This window comes from Bufo gargarizans, chromosome 2 (assembly GCF_014858855.1).
Source record: "Bufo gargarizans isolate SCDJY-AF-19 chromosome 2, ASM1485885v1, whole genome shotgun sequence".
Classification (NCBI taxonomy): domain Eukaryota; kingdom Metazoa; phylum Chordata; class Amphibia; order Anura; family Bufonidae; genus Bufo; species Bufo gargarizans.
Genome location: NC_058081.1, coordinates 462881282 through 462902447, shown reverse-complemented (window position 1 = coordinate 462902447; position 21166 = coordinate 462881282). Strand labels below are relative to the sequence as shown.

Below are 21166 nucleotides of genomic sequence, written 5' to 3'. Positions count from 1 at the left end.
CTTAATATTGTATTACCTAATTGCATTAAATTGCAAGAAAAATGCATTCGCCCATACTTTTCTAGAATAAAAGTAGAGCTACAGTAGTGATCTACAACATGGTTTGATACAGCACTGATTATATTTTGTGTTTGAATTGCAATTATTGTAACTATGTTTACTAAAACTGTATGTACATCACTGTTACATCGCTGAATAAGAAAGTTCTGATATATACTACATTTAAATTTTTATCTCCACTTGTTTTGGATACATTTTTATATTCACAGTTAAATTATTGTAGCTAAAAGTGATTTTAGTGACCGAAATGTCCTCACCATTTTTTCTGTTCAAAGTTTGATGAAAATTCTGTATAGAATTTTGAAAAAAAAAAGCTAATGCATGCACTGCAGATGTAAAAGCTGAATATTAAGTTTTTCTATAAAAGTTTATGAGAGTAAATGAGAGTAAAGCTGATCAGAAGATTGAAACGTATTAAGTCTATAAGCAAAAGGTAATCGTGTTAATGTAATTAACTCTTATTTTTTTTGCTTGTGTAAGTAAAAAAATCAGGTAAGTAGCTAATGTAATGCCAAAGTTATATACTGAAAAAATTGGAATGGTACCAGTGAAGACCAAACACTGGTTTATGCAAGAATGTAGGAAAACCTGTTCATCTATGTATATCTATCATCCAATAATCTATCTACTATCTATCTATAGAATATAGCTGAATGTGTCCATATACAAAGACATGTACAGCCATTATATATATACATATATTAATAAGGTGCAAGGAATCATCGTGAATGATCGGTGCGTGTCACCGAGGTTCCTGGCCTCGGTGGAGTAAGAACCGGTTATTATGTGTCAGCAGCAGTTGCTGTTTGACACCTTAGTATTTAGCATGGCTGTAATAGCTGATCTGGGACAGTTCTTACTGGGAGTAGTCAAAGTGCTGGGTGGGTGACTACTCCCCAAGTTCCAGGCCGGATTTTGCAAGGCATAAGACCAGCCAGCACTGCCATATGGAGAGGATTACCTCTATCTGACAGTGGAGCTCAGGAGGTCTGTGTGCTGGGATCTGAGGCCTGTGCTGGGCTGGAGAGCGGAGACCCGGGTGTCAGGGGAACAGGCAGTCTAAAGCCTACATTTGAACTTTCTGAGGCAGAACCGCCACCAAGGTGACTTTTGTTATATTCACCATTGGGTGTGAAGTAACACCAACACTGCAAAAGAGACGTTTTGTTTTTGGCATCATGTGTGAATAAACACTGACATTTGAATTACGAACTTGTATTTTGCCTCTGTACTGTGCCTGCTTATCCTAACTACCATAGCATATCCCCCCAATATATATGTGTATATATATATATAGATAGATATATATATATATATATATATATATATATATATACCCCTGTTTTAGGCCTTACTGACCAAGATTTATTCTTATTTTTTTATTGTCTTCCAAGAGCTATAATTTTTTATTTATTTTTCTATCTATGTAACTGTATTAGGGCCTATATTTTATGGAACAAATTGTTGTCTTTAATAGTATCATTTTGGGGTACACAAAACTTTCTGAATAACCTTTATTAACTATTTTTTACATTATACATTTTACAATTACATTTTTCTGTATGAATAACATAATATCTTTATTTTCTGGGACAGTATGATTAGAGCGATACCATATATATATATATATATATATATATATATATATATATATATAAATATATATATATATATATATATATATATATATACAGTACAGACCAAAAGTTTGGACACACCTTCTCATTCAAAGAGTTTTCTTTATTTTCATGACTATGAAAATTGTAGATTCACACTGAAGGCATCAAAACTATGAATAAACACATGTGGAATTATATACATAACAAAAAAGTGTGAAACAACTGAAAATATGTCATTCTAGGTTCTTCAAAGTAGCCACCTTTTGCTTTGATTACTGCTTTGCACACTCTTGGCATTCTCTTGATGAGCTTCAAGAGGTAGTCACCTGAAATGGTATTCCAACAGTCTTGAAGGAGTTCCCAGAGATGCTTAGCACTTGTTGGCCCTTTTGCCTTCACTCTGCGGTCCAGCTCACCCCAAACCATCTTGATTGGGTTCAGGTCCGGCGACTGTGGAGGCCAGGTCATCTGGCACTGTACCCCATCACTCTCCTTCATGGTCAAATAGCCCTTACACAGCCTGGAGGTGTGTTTGGGGTCATTGTCCTGTTGAAAAATGAATGATGGTCCAACTAAACGCAAACCGGATGGAATAGCATGTCGCTGCAAGATGCTGTGGTAGCCATGCTGGTTCAGTATGCCTTAAATTTTGAATAGTTTAGTGCTCTCATTAAAAGAAACAAAATAAGAGTATTGCAGGTTTGATACCTTTTAATGGCTAACAAAAATAGAAGTAATGATGTTACATAGCGAGCTTTCGAGGCATCACCAGTCTCTTTATCACGCATACTACAAGAATATATGAAGAAACAGCAATATATATACAATAAGAACAGAGGCATGGGGGGAATGAATGGACATTTGAAAAAAAACAGAACAACATATTAAAGATCTTGAGCATGAGTCCTTAATTATCTTACAGATAAGGGGTGTGAAAGTTTAATGGTCTCTAAATTGATGTTATCTCATAGACCTGGTGCCCCGACTATGTCTATAGAAGACTCTTTAGATCTTGTAGTGCGTCATAAATCCTGGGGACAAATTCAGTCCAGTATTCAAAGTGTCAAGCAGTGTTATAAATTTGTATTCCCAAATTCTTTTAGCTTTTTGGGATTTGAAGTTACCTTTTAATATGAGAACTTTCATGTGTTCTACATTGTGTCCTGGGCTACAGAAATGCTTAGCCACAGGAAAGTGTAGCTTCTTCTCTTTAATTGTGTTGCGGTGGGACCTCATCCTTGCATTCAGTCTCTGTCCTGTTTCTACAGCCTAGAGGCCTCTAACAGGACATTTAGTGCAGAGAATCAGATAAACAACATTAGATGTAGAACATGTAAATGTCCCAGGGTCCCCAACAGTGTCACCAGCAAAGCACCCCCACACCATCACACCTCCTCCTCCATGCTTCACGGTGGGAACCAGGCATGTAGAGTCCATCCGTTCACCCTAATTGCATCGCACAAAGACACGGTGGTTGGAACCAAAGATCTCAAATTTGAACTCATCAGACCAAAGCACAGATTTCCACTGGTCTAATGTCCATTACTTGTGTTCTTTAGCCCAAACAAGTGTCTTCTGCTTGTTGCCTGTCCTCAGCAGTGGTTTCCTAGCAGATATTCTACCATGAAGGCCTGATTCACACAGTCTCCTCTTAACAGTTGTTCTAGAGATGTGTCTGCTGCTAGAACTCTGTGTGGCATTGACCTGGTCTCTAATCTGAGCTGCTGTTAACCTGCGATTTCTGAGGCTTGTGACTCGGATGAACTTATCCTCCACAGCAGAGGTGACTCTTGGCCTTCCTTTCCTGGGGCAGTCCGCATGTGAGCCAGTTTCTTTGTAGCGCTTGATGTTTTTTGTGACTGCACTTGGGGACACTTTCAAAGTTTTCTTAAAGTAATGATGGCCACTGGTTTTTCTTTACTTAGTTGTTTTTTTCTTGCCATAATACAAATTCTAACAGTCTATTCAGTAGGACTATCAGCTGTGTATCCACCTGACTTCTCCAAAACGCAACTGATGGTCCCAACCCCATTTATATGGCAAGAAATCCCACTTATTAAACCTGACAAGGCACACATGTGAAGTGAAAACCATTTCAGGTGACTACCTCTTGAAGCTCATCAAGAGAATGCCAAGAGTGTGCAAAGCAGTAATCAAAGCAAAAGGTGGCTACTTTGAAGAACCTAGAATATGAAATATTTTCAGATGTTTCACACTTTTTTGTTATGCATATAATTCCACATATGTTAATTCATAGTTGTGATGCCTTAAGTGTGAATCTACAATTTTCATAGTCATGAAAATAAAGAAACCCTTAGAATGAGAAGGTGTGTCCAAACTTTTGGTCTGTACTGTATATATATATATATATATATATATATATATACAGTCAGGTCCATAAATATTGGGACATTGACACAATTCTAACATTTTTGGCTCTATACACCACCACAATGGATTTGAAATGAAACAAACAAGATGTGCTTTAACTGCAGACTGTCAGTTTTAATTTCAGGGTATTTACATCCAAATCAGGTGAACGGTGTATGAATTACAACAGTTTGCATATGTGCCTCCCACTTGTTACGGGTCCAAAAGTAATGGGACAATTGGCTTCTCAGCTGTTAAGCTGTTACATGGCCAGGTGTGTGTTATTCCCTCATTATACCAATTACAATGAGCAGATAAAAGGTCCAGAGTTCATTTCAAGTATGCTATTTGCATTTGGAATCTGTTGCTGTCAACTCTCAAGATGAGATCCAAAGAGCTGTCACTATCAGTGAAGCAAGCCATTATTAGGCTAAAGAAAACTAAACAAACCCATCAGAGAGATAGCAAAAACATTAGGCGTGGCCAAAACAACTGTATGGAACATTCTTAAAAGGAAGTGAGCTCAGCAACACCAAAAGACCTGGAAGACCACGGAAAACAGCTGTAGTGGATGACCGAAGAATTATTTCCCTGGTGAAGAAAACACCCTTCACAACAGTTGGCCAGACCAAGAACACTCTCCAGGAGTTAGGTGTATGTGTGTCAAAGTCAACAATCAAGAGAAGACTTTACCAGAGTGAATACAGAGGGTTCACCACATTATGTAAACCATTGGTGAGCCTCAAAAACAGGAAGGCCAGATTAGAGTTTGCCAAAAAATATCTAAAAAAGCTGCCACAGTTCTGGAACAACATCCTATGGACAGATGAGACCAAGATCAACTTGTACCAGAGTGATGGGAAGAGAAAAGTATGGAGAAGGAAAGGAACTAGAGTTGAGCGGACACCTGGATGTTTGGGTTCGAGAAGTTCGGCCGAACTTCCCGGAAATGCAAAAGGAAGCAACATGTAGGTAAATCCCCTGCAAACAAATGTGGATAGGGAAATAAATAAAAATAAAAATAAAATAAATAAAAATTAACCAATATCAATTGGAGAGAAGTCCCATAGCAGAGAATCAGGCTTCACGTCAGCCATCACTGCAACAGTCCATTGGCATATATTTAGGCCCAGGCAACCAGGCAGAGGAGAGAGGTCCCGTAACAGAGAATCTGGCTTCATGTCAGCAGAGAATCAGTCTGCATGTCATAGCAGAGAATCAGGCTTCACGTCAGCCACCACTGTAACAGTCCATTGTCATATACTTAGGCCCAGCACCCAGGCAGAGGAGAGAGGTCCCGTAACAGAGAATCTGGCTTCATGTCAGCAGAGAATCAGTCTGCATGTCATAGCAGAGAATCAGGCTTCACGTCAGCCACCACTGCAACAGTCCATTGTCATATATTTAGGCCCAGCACCCAGGCAGAGGAGAGAGGTCCCGTAACAGAAAATCTGGCTTCATGTCAGCAGAGAATTAGTCTGCATGTCATAGCAGAGAATCAGGCTTCACGTCACCCAACATTGGAACAGTCTATTGGCATATATTTAGGCCCCGGCACCCAGACAGAGGAGAGGTTCATTCAACTTTGGGTAGCCTCGCAATATAATGGTAAAATGAAAATAAAAATAGGATTGAATGAGGAAGTGCCCTGGAGTACAATAATACATGGTTAAGGGGAGGTAGTTAATGTCTAATCTCCACAAGGGATGGACAGGTCCTGTGGGATCCATGCCTGGTTCATTTTTATGAACGTCAGCTTGTCCACATTGGCTGTAGACAGGCGGCTGCGTTTGTCTGTAATGACGCCCCCTGCCGTGCTGAATACACGTTCAGACAAAACGCTGGCCGCCGGGCAGGCCAGCACCTCCAAGGCATAAAAGGCTAGCTCTGGCCACGTGGACAATTTAGAGACCCAGAAGTTGAATGGGGCCGAACCATCACTCAGTACGTGGGGGGGTGTGCACACATACTGTTCCACCATGTTAGTGAAATGTTGCCTCCTGCTAACACGTTGCGTATCAGGTGGTGGTGCAGTTAGCTGTGGCGTGTTGACAAAAGTTTTCCAAATCTCTGCCATGCTAACCCAGCCCTCAGAGGAGCTGGCCGTGACACAGCTGCCTTGGCGACCTCTTGCTCCTCCTCTACCTTGGCCTTGGGCTTCCACTTGTTCCCCTGTGACATTTGGGAATGCTCTCAGTAGCGCGTCTACCAACGTGCGCTTCTACTCGCGCATCTTCCTATCACACTCCAGTGCAGGAAGTAAGGTGGGCACATTGTCTTTGTACCGTGGATCCAGCAGGGTGGCAACCCAGTAGTCCGCACACGTTAAAATGTGGGCAACTCTGCTGTTGTTGTGCAGGCACTGCAGGATGTAGTCGCTCATGTGTGCCAGGCTGCCCAGGGGTAAGGACAAGCTGTCCTCTGTGGGAGGCGTATCGTCATCGTCCTGCCTTTCCCCCCAGCCACGCACCAGTGATGGGCCCGAGCCGCGTTGGGTGCCACCCCGCTGTGACCATGCTTCATCCTCATCCTCCTCCACCTCCTCCTCATCCTCGTCCTCCTCGTCCTCCAGTAGTGGGCCCTGGCTGGCCACATTTGTACCTGGCCTCTGCTGTTGCAAAAAACCTCCCTCTGAGTCACTTCGAAGAGACTGGCCTGAAAGTGCTAAAAATTACCCCTCTTCCTCCTCCTCCTGGGCCACCTCCTCTTCCATCATCGCCCTAAGTGTTTTCTCAAGGACACATAGAAGTGGTATTGTAACGCTAATAACGGCGTCATCGCCACTGGCCATGTTGGTGGAGGACTCGAAACAGCGCAACAGGGCACACAGGTCTCGCATGGAGGCCCAGTCATTGGTGGTGAAGTGGTGCTGTTCCGTAGTGCGACTGACCCGTGCGTGCTGCAGCTGAAACTCCACTATGGCCTGCTGCTGCTCGCACAGTCTGTCCAGCATGTGCAAGGTGGAGTTCCACCTGGTGGGCACGTCGCATATGAGGCGGTGAGCGGGAAGGCCGAACTTACGCTGTAGCACAGACAGGCGAGCAGCGGCAGGATGGGAACGCCGGAAGCGCGAACAGACGGCCCGCACTTTATGCAGCAGCTCTGACATGTCGGGGTAGTTGTGAATGAACTTCTGCACCACCAAATTCAGCATATGCGCCAGGCAAGGGATGTGCGTCAAACCGGCTAGTCCCAGAGCTGCAACGAGATTTCGCCCATTATCACACACCACCAGGCCGGGCTTGAGGCTCACCGGCAGCAACCACTCGTCGGTCTGTTGTTCTATACCACGCCACAACTCCTCTGCGGTGTGGGGCCTGTCCCCCAAACATATGAGTTTCAGAATGGCCTGCTGACGTTTACCCCGGGCTGTGCTGAAGTTGGTGGTGAAGGTGTGTGGCTGACTGGATGAGCAGGTAGAAGAAGAGGAGGAGGAAACTGAGTAGGAGGAGGTGGCAACAGGAGGCAAAAAATGTTGTCCTGCGATCCTTGGCGGCGGAAGGACGTGCGCCAAACAGCTCTCCGCCTGGTGCCCAGCTGCCACTACATTTACCCAGTGTGCAGTTAGGGAGATATAGCGTCCCTGGCCGTGCTTACTGGTCCACGTATCTGTGGTTAGGTGGACCTTGCCACAGATGGCGTTGCGCAGTGCACACTTGATTTTATCGGATACTTGGTTATGCAGGGAAGGCACGGCTCTCTTGGAGAAGTAGTGCCGGCTAGGAACAACATACTGTGGGACAGCAAGCGACATGTGCTGTTTGAAGCTGTCTGTGTCCACCAGCCTAAATGACAGCATTTCATAGGCCAGTAGTTTATAAATGCTGGCATTCAGGGCCAGGGATCAAGGGTGGATAGTTGGGAATTTACGCTTTCTCTCAAATGTTTGTGAGATGGAGAGCTGAACGCTGCCGTGTGACATGGTTGAGATGCTTGGTGACGGAGGTGGTGGTGTTGGTGGTACATCCCCTGTTTGCTGGGCGGCAGGTGCCAACGTTCCTCCAGAGGCGGAGGAAGAGGCCGAGGCAGCAGCAGAAGAGGCCGAGGCGGCAGCAGCAGAAGAGGTAGCAGGGGGAGCCTGAGTGACTTCCTTGTTTTTAAGGTGTTTACTCCAGTGCAGTTCATGCTTTGCATGCAGGTGCCTGGTCATGCAGGTTGTGCTCAGGTTCAGAACGTTAATGCCTCGCTTCAGGCTCTAATGGCACAGCATGCAAACCACTCGGGTCTTGTCGTCAGCACATTGTTTGAAGAAGTGCCATGCCAGGGAACTCCTTGAAGCTGCCTTTGGGGTGCTCGGTCCCAGATGGCGGTGGTCAGTAGCAGGCGGAGTCTCTTGGCGGCAGGTGTTCTGCTTTTGCCCACTGCTCCCTCCTTTGCTACGCTGTTGGCTCGGTCTCACCACTGCCTCTTCCTCCGAACTGTGAAAGTCAGTGGCACGACCTTCATTCCATGTGGGGTCTAGGACCTCATCGTCCCCTGCATCGTCTTCCACCCAGTCTTGATCCCTGGCCTCCTGTTCAGTGTGCACACTGCAGAAAGACGCAGCAGTTGGCACCTGTGTTTCGTCATCATCAGAGACTTGCTGAGGTGGTATTCCCATGTGCTCATCATCAGGAAACATAAGTGGTTGTGCGTCAGTGCATTCTATGTCTTCCACCGCTGGGGAAGGGCTAGGTGGATGCCCTTGGGAAACCCTGCCAGCGGAGTCTTCAAACAGCATAAGAGACTGCTGCATAACTTGAGGCTCAGACAGTTTCCCTGGTATGCATGGGGGTGATGTGACAGACTGATGGGCTTGGTTTTCAGGCGCCATCTGTGGGCTTTCCGCAGAAGACTGGGTGGGAGATAATGTGAACTTGCTGGATCCACTGTCGGCCACCCAATTGACTAATGCCTGTACCTGCTCAGGCCTTACCATCCTTAGAACGGCATTGGGCCCCACCAAATATCGCTGTAAATTATGGCGGCTACTGGGACCTGAGGTAGTTGGTACACTAGGACGTGTGGCTGTGGCAGAACGGCCACGTCCTCTCCCAGCACCAGAGGGTCCACTAACACCACCACGACCATGTCCGCGTCCCTTACTAGATGTTTTCCTCATTGTTACCGTTCACCACAATAAGAAAAATATTATTTGGCCCAATGTATTGAATTCAAATTCAGGCCTTTTTTTACAGACACCTAACACTATCTGGCTATCTATTTAGGCACCGTATTACACTAATACAGGCACAGCAGTAACGACAGATTTAGCTGGATATAAATTTGAGGCCTAGTATTTAGGCGCTGGGTGACAGGTATACGTTTACTGACAGAATTAGACTTGAAAATGCACAGTAGCGTGTGTGTGAAGTTATTCAGAATGACCCTATGTGCACCTTGAATCTTATATACCCTTTTAGGGATAGATTTAAAATAGCTTTGATACAGCAGAAACCACTAAATTAGGAAATTGCTAAATTGGGAATTATATTTCAACCCAGAACAAAAACTGTGCTTTGACGGACACTAAATAACTTGACCAGCCACAGCAGTACAGCAGTAACGACAGATTTAGCTGGATATAAATTTGAGGCCTAGTATTTAGGCGCTGGGTGACAGGTATACGTTTACTGACAGAATTAGACTTGGAAATGTACAGTAGCGTGTGTGTGAAGTTATTCAGAATGACCCTATGTGCACCTTGAATCTTATATACCCTTTTAGGGATAGATTTAAAATAGCTCTGATACAGCAGAAACCACTAAATTAGGAAATTGCTAAATTGGGAATTGTATTTCAACCCAGAACAAAAAATGTGCTTTGACGGACACTAAATAACTTGCCCAGCCACAACAGTACAGCGGTAACGACAGATTTAGCGGGATATAAATTTGAGGCCTAGTATTTAGGCGCTGGGTGACCGGTATGGATTTAGTGACAGAATTAGACTTGGAAATGCACAGTAGCGTGTGTGTGAAGTTATTCAGAATGACCCTATCTGCACCTTGAATCTTATATACCCTTTTAGGGATAGATTTTAAATTGCTCTGATACAGCAGAAACCACTAAATTAGGAAATTGCTAAATTGGGAATTGTATTTCAACCCAGAACAAAAAATGTGCTTTGACGGATACTAAATAACTTGACCAGCCACAGCAGTAACGACAGATTTAGCTGAATATAAATTTGAGGCCTATTATTTAGGCGCTGGGTGACAGGTATATGTTTACTGACAGAATTAGACTGGGATATGGCCAAAAAATAACCACACTATTGATGGTTAAATGCACTTGGTGTGACAGCTTGACCAACCACACTATTGAGGGTTAAATGCACTTGGTGACAGGCTCAGCTTGCCCCTGATGTAGTATATGGCCAAAAAATAACCAGACTATCGATGGTTAAATGCACTTGGTGTGACAGCTTGACCCTGATGTAGGATTTAGCCAAAAAATAATCACACCATTGAGGGTTAAATGCACTTAGTGACAGGCTCAGCTTGCCCCTGATGTAGTATATGGCCAAAAAATAATCAGACTATTGATGGTTAAATGCACTTGGTGTGACAGCTTGACCCTGATGTAGGATTTAGCCAAAAAACAACCACACCATTGAGGGTTAAATGCACTTGGTGACAGGCTCAGCTTGACCCTGATGTAGTATATGGCCAAAAAATAACCACACTATTGCTGGTTAAATGCACTTGGTGTGACAGCTTGACCCTGATGTAGGATTTAGCCAAAAAACAACCACACCATTGAGGGTTAAATGCACTTGGTGACAGGCTCAGCTTGCCCCTGATGTAGTATATGGCCAAAAAATAACCACACTATTGCTGGTTAAATGCACTTGGTGTGACAGCTTGACCCTGATGTAGGATTTAGCCAAAAAACAACCACACCATTGAGGGTTAAATGCACTTGGTGGCAGGCTCAGCTTGCCCCTGATATAGTATATGGCTAAAAAATAACCACACTAGTGCTGGTTAAATGCACTTGGTGGCAGCTTGTGCTGGCGCACCACAAGACACAAAATGGCCGCTGATCACCCCAGAAAAAAGTGACTGAAAAACGCTCTGGGCAGCCTAAAAACAGTGAGCAATTCAATAGCAGCTGTTCAATCATCCATAGCTGTAGATCGATCACTGAATTAAGTCTTTTGGATGAGTTAATCACTGCCTAATCTCGCCCTAACGTCGCAGCTGCAACCTCTCCCTATGCTGATCAGAGCAGAGTGACGGGCGGCGCTATGTGACTCCAGCTTACATAGAGGCTGGGTCACATGGTGCTCTGGCCAATCACAGCCATGCCAATAGTAGGCATGGCTGTGATGGCCTCTTGGGGCAAGTAGTATGACGCTTGTTGATCGGCTGCTTTGCAGCCTTTCAAAAAGCGCCAAGAAAGCGACGAACACCGAACCCGAACCCGGACTTTTACGAAAATGTCCGGGTTCGGGTCCGTGTCACGGACACCCCAAAATTCGGTACGAACCCGAACTATACAGTTCGGGTTTGCTCATCCCTAAAAGGAACTGCTCATGACCCTTAGCATACCACCTCATCAGTGAAGCATGGTGGTGGTAGTTTCATGGTGTGGGCATGTATGGCTGTCAATGGAACTGGTTCTCTTGTATTTATTGATGCTCATTTTCAGCCAAATACTTCAGAACTCATTGGACGGCGCTTCACAGTGCAGATGGACAATGACCCAAAGCATACTACAAAAGCAACCAAAGAGTTTTTTTAAGGGAAAGAAGTGGAATTTTATGCAATGGCCAAGTCAATCACCTGACCAGAATCAGATTGAACATGCATTTCACTTGCTGAAGACAAAACTGAAGGGAAAATGTCTCAAGAACAAGCAGGAACTGAAGACAGTTGCAGTAGAGTCTTGGCAGAAAATCACCAGGGATGGAACCCAGCATCTGGTGATGTCTATGCGTTCCAGACTTCAGGCTGTAATTGACTGCAAAGGATTTGCAACTAAGTATTAAAAAGTGAAAGTTTGATTTATGATTATTATTCTGTCCCATTACTTTTGGTCCCTTAACAAGTGGGAAGCACATATGCAAACTGTTGTAATTCCTACACCGTTCACTTGATTTGGATGTGAGTACCCTCAAATTAAAGCTGTCAGTCTGCAGTTAAAGCACATCTTGTTTGTTTAATTTCAAATCCATTGTGGTGGTATATAGATTCAAAAATGTTAGAATTGTGTCAATGTACCAATATTTATGGACCTGACTGTATATATTTGTATATATTTGTATATATGTAATTACTGAAGCAATACCCAAGATGTAGCAGCAATCTACCTGTCTGTATTAACGTGACATTGAGTGTCACGCCTCAATCATCTGTTTCAGTTTATTCATAGCCACACTGCTGCTATAAATTTTTTTGGGGGGGAGGTTAAATTTAAGTTAGCTGCATATATACATAATTTCTGCATCAATACCAACATTTTCACACTCCTCTGGCTGATTCCAATGAATAGACCTTGCCTTGTTGGCGGTGCACAATCTTGCCACTGTTGCTGTCTGTCTGCATCAATTCCTGAAGTGTGGCCGCAAACTACCTATGTGTATTAACAAGAAATGTAGTGTCATGCTTTAATCATCCGTGACTTCCATTTCCACACGGTTACAAAGAAAAACATTTTTGAAGGATTGTTAAATTTAATTAAAACAGCATATATGTGTGATTGCTACAAGACATAGGTTAGGGTAGCAATCAACCTGTGTGTATTAACAATAAATTTAGCATTAAGCCTCAATCATCCATTTTCATGAATTCCATATACACATGGTTGGAATTATTATATATATATTTTTTTAGGGATTCTTAAATTTATTTAAAGCAGCATATATATTACTACAAGACACAGGGTAGGGCATCAATCTACCTGTGAGCGATAATGAGTCATTGAGCGTCACGCTTCAATTGTCAGTTTCTGTGAATTCCAAATTGTTACAATACATTTTTTTTTGGGGGGGGGGATTGTTCAATTTACTTAAACCAACATATATATGTGATTAGTAGAAGACACATGGTAGGGCACCTATTTAACTATGCATGATAACAAGAAATTGAGAGCCATTTATTTCTGTTTATTCCGTTTCTAAATGGTTGCAATTATACATTTCATTCTTTGGGGGGTTCAATTTAATTAAATTGACTGAAAAAAATACTCAATTGGTAGTTGTATAGAAAAACTAAGTCACAAAAGCCAACTACCTAAAACATAACTTTTATTCTTAATGCTATAAAATCAAAAAGGTCCTTCTCTGGGGACTAATACGAATGCAACACAGACAAACAACCAAACAACCGTAAGCGGCCGACAAGGAATAGAAGAAGATGCTCTGGTACTGACAACGAGTGCTGGGCAACCATATGGGGTCCCTGGTGTAACCCTAGGGTGTCCCTGGTCTTATTCTCTGCCCAGAGATGCCCCCAGATGGTAGAAGCACTCTGTCCCCGTGCCTAAGACTATCTGTCCTTAAAAAAGCCCTTACCACACAGATTGGCCCATATGGATGCCCGGGTCATTCAATGCGTTAATTAAAATAGATAATATACTATTGCTCTCCCTTCTAGTCTCGACGCGTTTCCCCTATTAAACATAGGTTCATCAGGAGACAATGAAGGTAATCGGGTGGCCCACCCACAAGGCTTGGTGGCCACACACCAATGGTTTAACACACATAAACCAAAATCAAAAGAGAAAACAATGAAATAATAACTGGAGCAACCCCAAGATCGCATGTATCTGCCACGGAATTCACAACAATAGTGTAATATGACAAATAACAGCCAGTTCAGATAGAAACGATAATTTAAATTGATTTAATACTTATCTTATGCTGTATGAGTCCGAAGCGGCGACCTGCGGGTTGGGGTGCTCCAGGGGGCACTGAAAATAAGGCTCCAATTTGTGTGCTAATCCCTAGCCTATTTAAACTTCCAGGTGGGGCAGTACCTAATAGTGAGTCTCCAATCACAGAAGTTGTAGGGGCATCATGTGGTCCAGTCCCCCCTCCGCCCCTCTTATTCACAGGTGCCATATGTTAATTTAATATAGATATGCTAAAATATATAGGTGCACATAATGGTGTCCCAGGCTCCCCTCTCTTCTGTTTACACTGTCACATAGGAGAATCGCCGCTCTTCTCACCGGTTATGTCGATCCCCTAAGTCACATCTGGTGGAACGCACGCCGGGGCTCCAAGATGGCCGTGCGTTCCACCGTAACACGGCCAATCCGGGCCTGCGACGTCATCAGGAAGGCGCAGTGACTGGAACGCAAGTTTGCTTGCGCTCCAGCGCGGCATCCCGTGGGCGTGGCTATGCGTTCCGCTGCGTTCCACAGCCGGTAAGGAGGAGGAGGAAGCTAGTTAGTTCTGACGGGCGGTCAAGGGAGGGGATACTAGGAATCTGCTAACGATGATAAATCCCATCAAGTTAATGGAGGTGACCCCACTCAAAAATAAATAAATGACATATTCATGTGGGTCACTCCTCCATATACATATCAAGAAGGGGGAGGTGCAAATGTATATTCTTATTTCCATGGGTTGGTAATAAAGAGGCTGACATACCTGATCATGTGAAAGCGCATATGGACAACCTATTGTGGGGTTATTCATGATAAATAATATATTAATTTCCCACAAATGGCATCTCATTCCTCAGGGGTGTTAATATGGCACCTCATAGGTGAAAGTTGGAGATATTTGCCCTACAACCTGGAGCTAGGGCAGTCGTTAGTACTATGTACGATAGATACATGTGATAATAATGTGTGACCTAAATCATTGGATAGGTCCTAATGATAGTAAGATTAACACTTCGCGTGTCGATATCCAGTTCCGTCGTGAGAAAAGAAGTTAAAACGTAGTTCCGACAGGATGACCGAGTGTTTTATAGGAAACTTGAGAATGTTAGTTGTTCATTTAAGCCACCTGGGGACTGTGAGCGGAACCGGAAGATCCACTCCGTTTCTTTCTGGAGAATCCTCCAGTCCCAGTCACCCCATTCTGGGGGAAGGTCTAATTAATTCCAAGGCGGAGAATTTAATTAGTCGGGAGTTCCCGTTATGGACCTCCCACATGTGATTAGCTATGGGTGTGTCCTTCTTGTTTTTAATGTCGTTCACATGCTCCAGGATTCGTCTACGAAATTCCCTGAACGTTTTACCAACGTAATCCTTGGGGCACGTGCATTGGGCCAGGTACACAATCCCCTTGCTGCGGCAGTTGATAAAGTCCTGTATATCGTACATTCTGCCCGTGAGTGAACAGATGTTCTGTTTAGAGGGGTTGATGCTTTTACAGGCTAGACAGGACCCACACCGAAAGGTGCCTATTGGCTTGTGATCGAGCCGTGTTCCCATCGGAACAGGTCCTGAATAGTGACTGTGAACCAGTCGGTCACGAAGACATCTCCCCCTTCTAAACAATATACTTGGACGAGAGGATAGAATATCTGACACGTCCGGGTCCATAAGGAGGATCTGCCAGTATTTGTTGATAACTTCCCTGACTTCCTTATTTCTTGTGTCAAATGTGGAGATAATTCTAATTGTCTCCTCCTTTTTCTCCCTTGACTCTCTGAGTATCAGAAGAGAACTTCGCTCACAGACAGATGCATTATGAAAGGCCCCCCTAAGAACATGCTGCGGATAGCCCCACGTTGCAAACCTCTTTTGCAATTTTCTTGATTCTTGGTGAAAACCCTCATACGTAAATACTGCCCTCGGGGTATGCCCCTCTTCAAGCTGGTTGGGTGGTGGCTATCCCAGTGCAGTAGGCTGTTTGTGGCTGTGGTTTTCCTGAAGGTGGAGGTGACAAGACCGCCTCCGGTTTTAGTGACCCTGACGTCCAAAAACGTTAGTGAATCAGGATGAAATTCCGAGGTAAAGGAAAGTCCCAGCTCGTTGTGTTGAGAGCCTCAACGAACCTGGTAAACTCCTCCGGACTCCCATTCCAGATGATAAAGACATCGTCAATGTATCTGGTCCAGAAGACGATCTTGTCACCCCACCAGTTATGAGTATCAGGAAAAACCACTTGGTCCTCCCACCAGCCCAGGAGGAGATTTGCATAAGTCGGAGCACAGGGACTCCCTATAGCGGTCCCCCTGAGCTGGTGGAAGAACTGCCCGTCGAAGAGAAAAAAAAGCCGTTGTCAGTACCAGAGCATCTTCTTCTGTTCCTTGTCGGCCGCTTATGGTTGTTTGGTTGTTTGTCTGTGTTGTATTCGTTAGTTCCCAGAGAAGGACCTTTTTGATCTTATAGCATTAAGAATAAAAGTTATGTTTTAGTTAGTTGGCTTCTGTGACTTAGTTCAATTTAATTAAGCTGCATATATGTGTCACGACGGTGTCTTGGTTGTTGGAGTTTGCCTTGATATGTCTGCCATACATGCTGTTGAAGGAGCAGGTCATCTCTAGTTCCTGTCGTGTCCTGTGTCCATTCGTGTTAATTTTAGGGATCATCAGGGCGACTCAGGGTCCGAGGTTCCAGCGTATGAGCACTCCTACCAGCTGGGTCTGCTCATATGGTTAGGAGTCAGGGCGAGGTTTAGGGATACATTAGGAGGTTCCCAGCTCCCTTTCCCATATGTCAAGACCTAGTTACTGTTCCCGCTTCCTTACAGTGTTCAGTGTGGAGTCTTCCTCCCACACTGCGCCATGACAATATTACTGCATCAATATTATCATTTTATTACTCCTCTGGCTGATTTCAGTGAATAGACCTTGCCACTGTTGCTGTCTGTCTGCATCAATACCCAAAGTGTAGTGGCAATCTACCTGTGTGTGTTAACAAGAAATTTAGTGTTAAGCCTCAATCTTCTGTTTCCTTGAATTCCATTTCCACACTGTTGGAATTACATTTTTTGAGGGATTGTTAAATTACTGCAAGACACAGGGTAGGGCAGCACTCCCAAAGTGTAGTGGCAATCTACCTGTGAGTGAAAACTAAAAATTAAAAGTCAGGCCTAAATCGTCAGTTTCCTTGAATTCCATTTCCACATGGTGGCATTTAAAATGTTTTTGGGGATTATTAAATTGAATCTTAAACATCATATATATGTGATTGCTACTAGACACAGGGTAGGGCTTTAATCTACCTGTGAGTGAAAATGTTAAAATGAGCATCAGGCCTCAATTGTCCATTTCCATGAATTCCATTTCCACACGGATGCAATTTATATTTTTCTAGGGGATTGTTAAATTTACTTAAACTAGCATATATATGTGATTACTACAAGACACATGGTAGGGCACCAATTTACCTATGCTTGCTTTTTTTGGGGGGGGGGGGGGTTCAATTTAATTAAGCTGCATATATACATGTTTACTACATCAATATTCACATTTTCATACTCCTCAGGCTTATTCCAATGAATAGATCTTTCTTTGACGTTGGTGCCCCATCATGCCACTCTTGTTGTCTGTGTGTCTGCCTACCATCACGTTCTGTACCGCATCATGCTACTAATTCCTCTCAATCATCAGTTTACATCTATTCATAATATATATATATATATATATATATATATATATATAGTGGCTTTATATGTATTATAGAAGATTCGTTATAATAGAAGATATTAAGTGATACTGTCCAGTGATCCATAGATGTGTTGGACATGCAGTGCACCAGAGCACTAATTCATTTCTACTTTCCCACATTCTGCACATAATTAGTGATTAATTCTACTAATGTTTTTTTAATTTGTAATCACGTTTAATAAATATGACCTAATGGTAAGGGTTTTACATTATGTTAACTGTAACTGATATGGTTTTGACTCTTCTGACTGAAAAAGTCATTTAAATCTCTAACATCTGGGGTTTGACTAGTACCAATACTATCTTCTACTGGGAACATCGGGTAAGCCAAATGTGATGGGCCTCAGAGCCACATATGACACCCGAGTCATTGGTTGGGGAATATTTGAATTATTTCTTCACAGTGAAGTGTGTGCATAATATTCTGTCTATGATCCAATGCCTAATGCAATGTTTTTGCTTTGTTCTTTTTTTTTTCTTTTTTTCATATAACATTATTAGGCCCCGACTATTGACATCCGTCCAAGATCAGCAACTATTCAGATGAATAATGCCACACATCTGCAAGAGAGAGACGAAGAATATGGCTATGAATGTCTTGATGGAAAAGATTGTGCCAGTTTCTTCTGCTGTTTTGAGGATTGCCGAACTGGTGCTTGGAGACATGGAAGAATACATATTCGAGTTGCAAAAATTGACTCATATTCCCGAATTTTCTTCCCAACTGCTTTCTGCTTATTTAACTTGGTTTATTGGGTATCATATCTTTATCTTTAAAAAGAAAAGAAAATATGCCACTGAAATGGATATGCGACACAGGCCTTATAAATCAGAAATATTTTTCATTTAAGAAGTAATATGGTTTGTGTATAGCACCAATGCACATTTTATCGGTTTATTCAATTTACTGAGTGCCATAGGCTGGTATTATATGAAAACTGAGACAGTGGATCTGAGCTTTCAGATCTTGGTTTAGGCTATTACACTACATAAGCATTATATGGAATACTGTATATTTGAAAGATAAGGGAAAGCCTCTATGTAAATGCATTTTGGCAGATACAAATCATGCTAACATATGACCTGAAAATCTTTTTCACTGCATTTTAATGATGTTACTTATTACACTGAGATATTGCAACTTGTCTATAGAAGTAAAGCTTCAAATACTTTTTATAAAATGAATAACTATTCACTGTCCAGTTGGAGAGCACATGTAAAATGATGTAAATATTTTATTACATTAAACCCTATAGTAAATGCATGCATCCACTGAGGCCAACACAAAGCACATGGACTATACCATACAGTGTTATGTTTTCTTTGTATGTTGCTTGTGCTATTTTAGGTAAAGGATCTTATGAATTCATTATAACTACTCAACTATAGCTACTTATGTTCATGTCATGCATGAGGATTTAAACTATCCTGCACTTCCTTAGGTACCATTACATATGCCTTAAAGATAAGAATTCAAAGCAATCTGCATACCTGGGATGCCATTTTCAAATATTAAATACCTTCCAAAGGGAGCAGTAGAAATCAATGTGTTTGGATTTCTACTATTCTATATATTTGTAGTTAAGTTGAGGATGATATTTGATTGACAGGTAATCTGGCAAGTTGTTACCTTTTTATAGCCTACAGAGTAAACACTAATGGGATATGATGCAAATCATAGTGAAATAGATTTTTCATTGCATTTGAGCATATTTCTCAAGATGTTGTCTTATTTGGGGTTGTTATATAAGGGTTCTAGGATATCATATAGGGTGTCTATTACTTGTGTATAATCTATTATCTACAGAAGGGATGCATCTACTACTTTAGAGGATTCAGCTCCACAAAGTAAAATATATGGTTGCTTATGCCTCTAAATGGTCTGCATGACATGCTACATTTTTATTCTAGTGACACTGTAGCCACTCAAGTTTTTCTGGCAGCAATGTATGATCATTGTGGGTGCCAGCTATACCCTTGGAGATCATCCAGTCATGTCCTCATTTAGAGATGGGATATCTCTTTTAAGATATATGTATGGCTTTGTATTCTCAGCCATTTAGAGGTAAAAAAAAAAGAAAAAAAAGATGAACCAGAGACTAGTTAGGAATAAAGAAATGTAAAACATTTGACAAGCAAGACTGCAGTTAAAAACGATTAAATCTTGAGAACAAAATTAGTTAACGATAATAATAAACATAATTTACTGTTATAATTTAATGTCTATTAATGGTATATCAATGCTGCTTTAGCATTTAAAATAGCCAAACATAGCAACATTTTGATAAGATTAGCGTAATATTTGACAACTGGAGAAAAATAGGTGTCAAGAAATCTATATAATATATTTTTATGTAACAATTAAAGACTGAAAGGGGTTGTCCATTTTTTTTTTCTGTGTAGTTCTAGCACAAGTTTCGGGCTACCCCTAAACAGCTGATCAGTGGGGGTAAGGACAGGTCATTATAGTAAAATCCTGGACAACCCTTTGAAGCAAAGACACCTGTTCCTATAGCAATGTGTTAGTCAGAAACCATATGATTATTGGGAGAGTAGTTATTTGACATATTATAGCCTCTAGTGTCTAACAAGTCCTATACATTTCTGTTTGGGATAATTCTCCCCAGTAACTGAATTTACTATGAAAACTTTTTTTATGACAGTATTCAGTTAATAGTGAATTATAAATTGCACGGCTTTTCTGTGTGTTTAGTGTTTTTTTTTTTTTAGTTTGTTCATTTTTTTGTCATTGCCATACTGTTTTTCCTATAGGCTTCTGTATAGCTACTTACAGTAAAAATCAGAAAACATGTATGTTAGCAATGTCATTATTAACAAGAATGAACATAAAACTATGAACAAGACCTTGCAGGAGAAAATGTAAAATCAAATAATAATAGACAACTGTGAAAAAAAATTAAATATAATAATAATATTTAGATTATGTTTAGAAGTATGTGATAATATCAAATCTACCTCTGATCTTATAAAAATGGCTTTTATATTTGCATTTATTTCTATTCAGATAAAAAAATTACTGCTAGGACTTGAAGAATATGTGTCTGATACTTGCAAGCTGATTTAGATTTAAATCCTATACCAATGTTCTCACTGAGAAGAAACAGACTGTGCAATGGTATTTAATGGGTGCCAACATACTTCCAACTCATTTTCCAAAACTCCAGGGTTAGAGCCATTGAATTTTATTTGTAGTATATTGATATATATTCTCTTAAAATGACTTGTTTGTAAATATATTTCACATAAACAATACAATATAAATAAGTCACTACACAGGCATCTAAAGTATTTGAAGTATATATACAATATTTTATATATATATATATATATATATATATATATATATGACTATATATTACAATGAAACGTCTTTGAGGTGATCACTAAAATGCCATAAAAATAGCCTTCTAGAGAGTTGGTTTTCTCAAAGAATATGGCCAAATGCATGGTATTGATGGAACTAAAACAATTTAATATTTTACAGTTAAATTGATCTATATAAAAGAGTGTTATTTTAAAAGAGGTGGTCTTTTTGAA

The 21166-nt window shown here is 41.6% G+C and overlaps 1 protein-coding gene across 4 annotated transcripts in view; it reads left to right on the top strand.

Annotated features, from left to right (window-relative positions):
• Nucleotides 1–18385, top strand: part of GABRG2 (gamma-aminobutyric acid type A receptor subunit gamma2) — a 259789-nt gene extending 241404 nt beyond the window's left edge. For all 4 annotated transcript variants that reach the window (XM_044277830.1, XM_044277833.1, XM_044277832.1 and 1 more), the window contains one exon: nucleotides 18110–18385. In XM_044277830.1, coding sequence (XP_044133765.1) covers nucleotides 18110–18385 — 276 coding nt within the window. The remainder of the gene's footprint in view (nucleotides 1–18109) is intronic.
• The last annotated feature ends 2781 nt before the right edge of the window (nucleotides 18386–21166 follow it).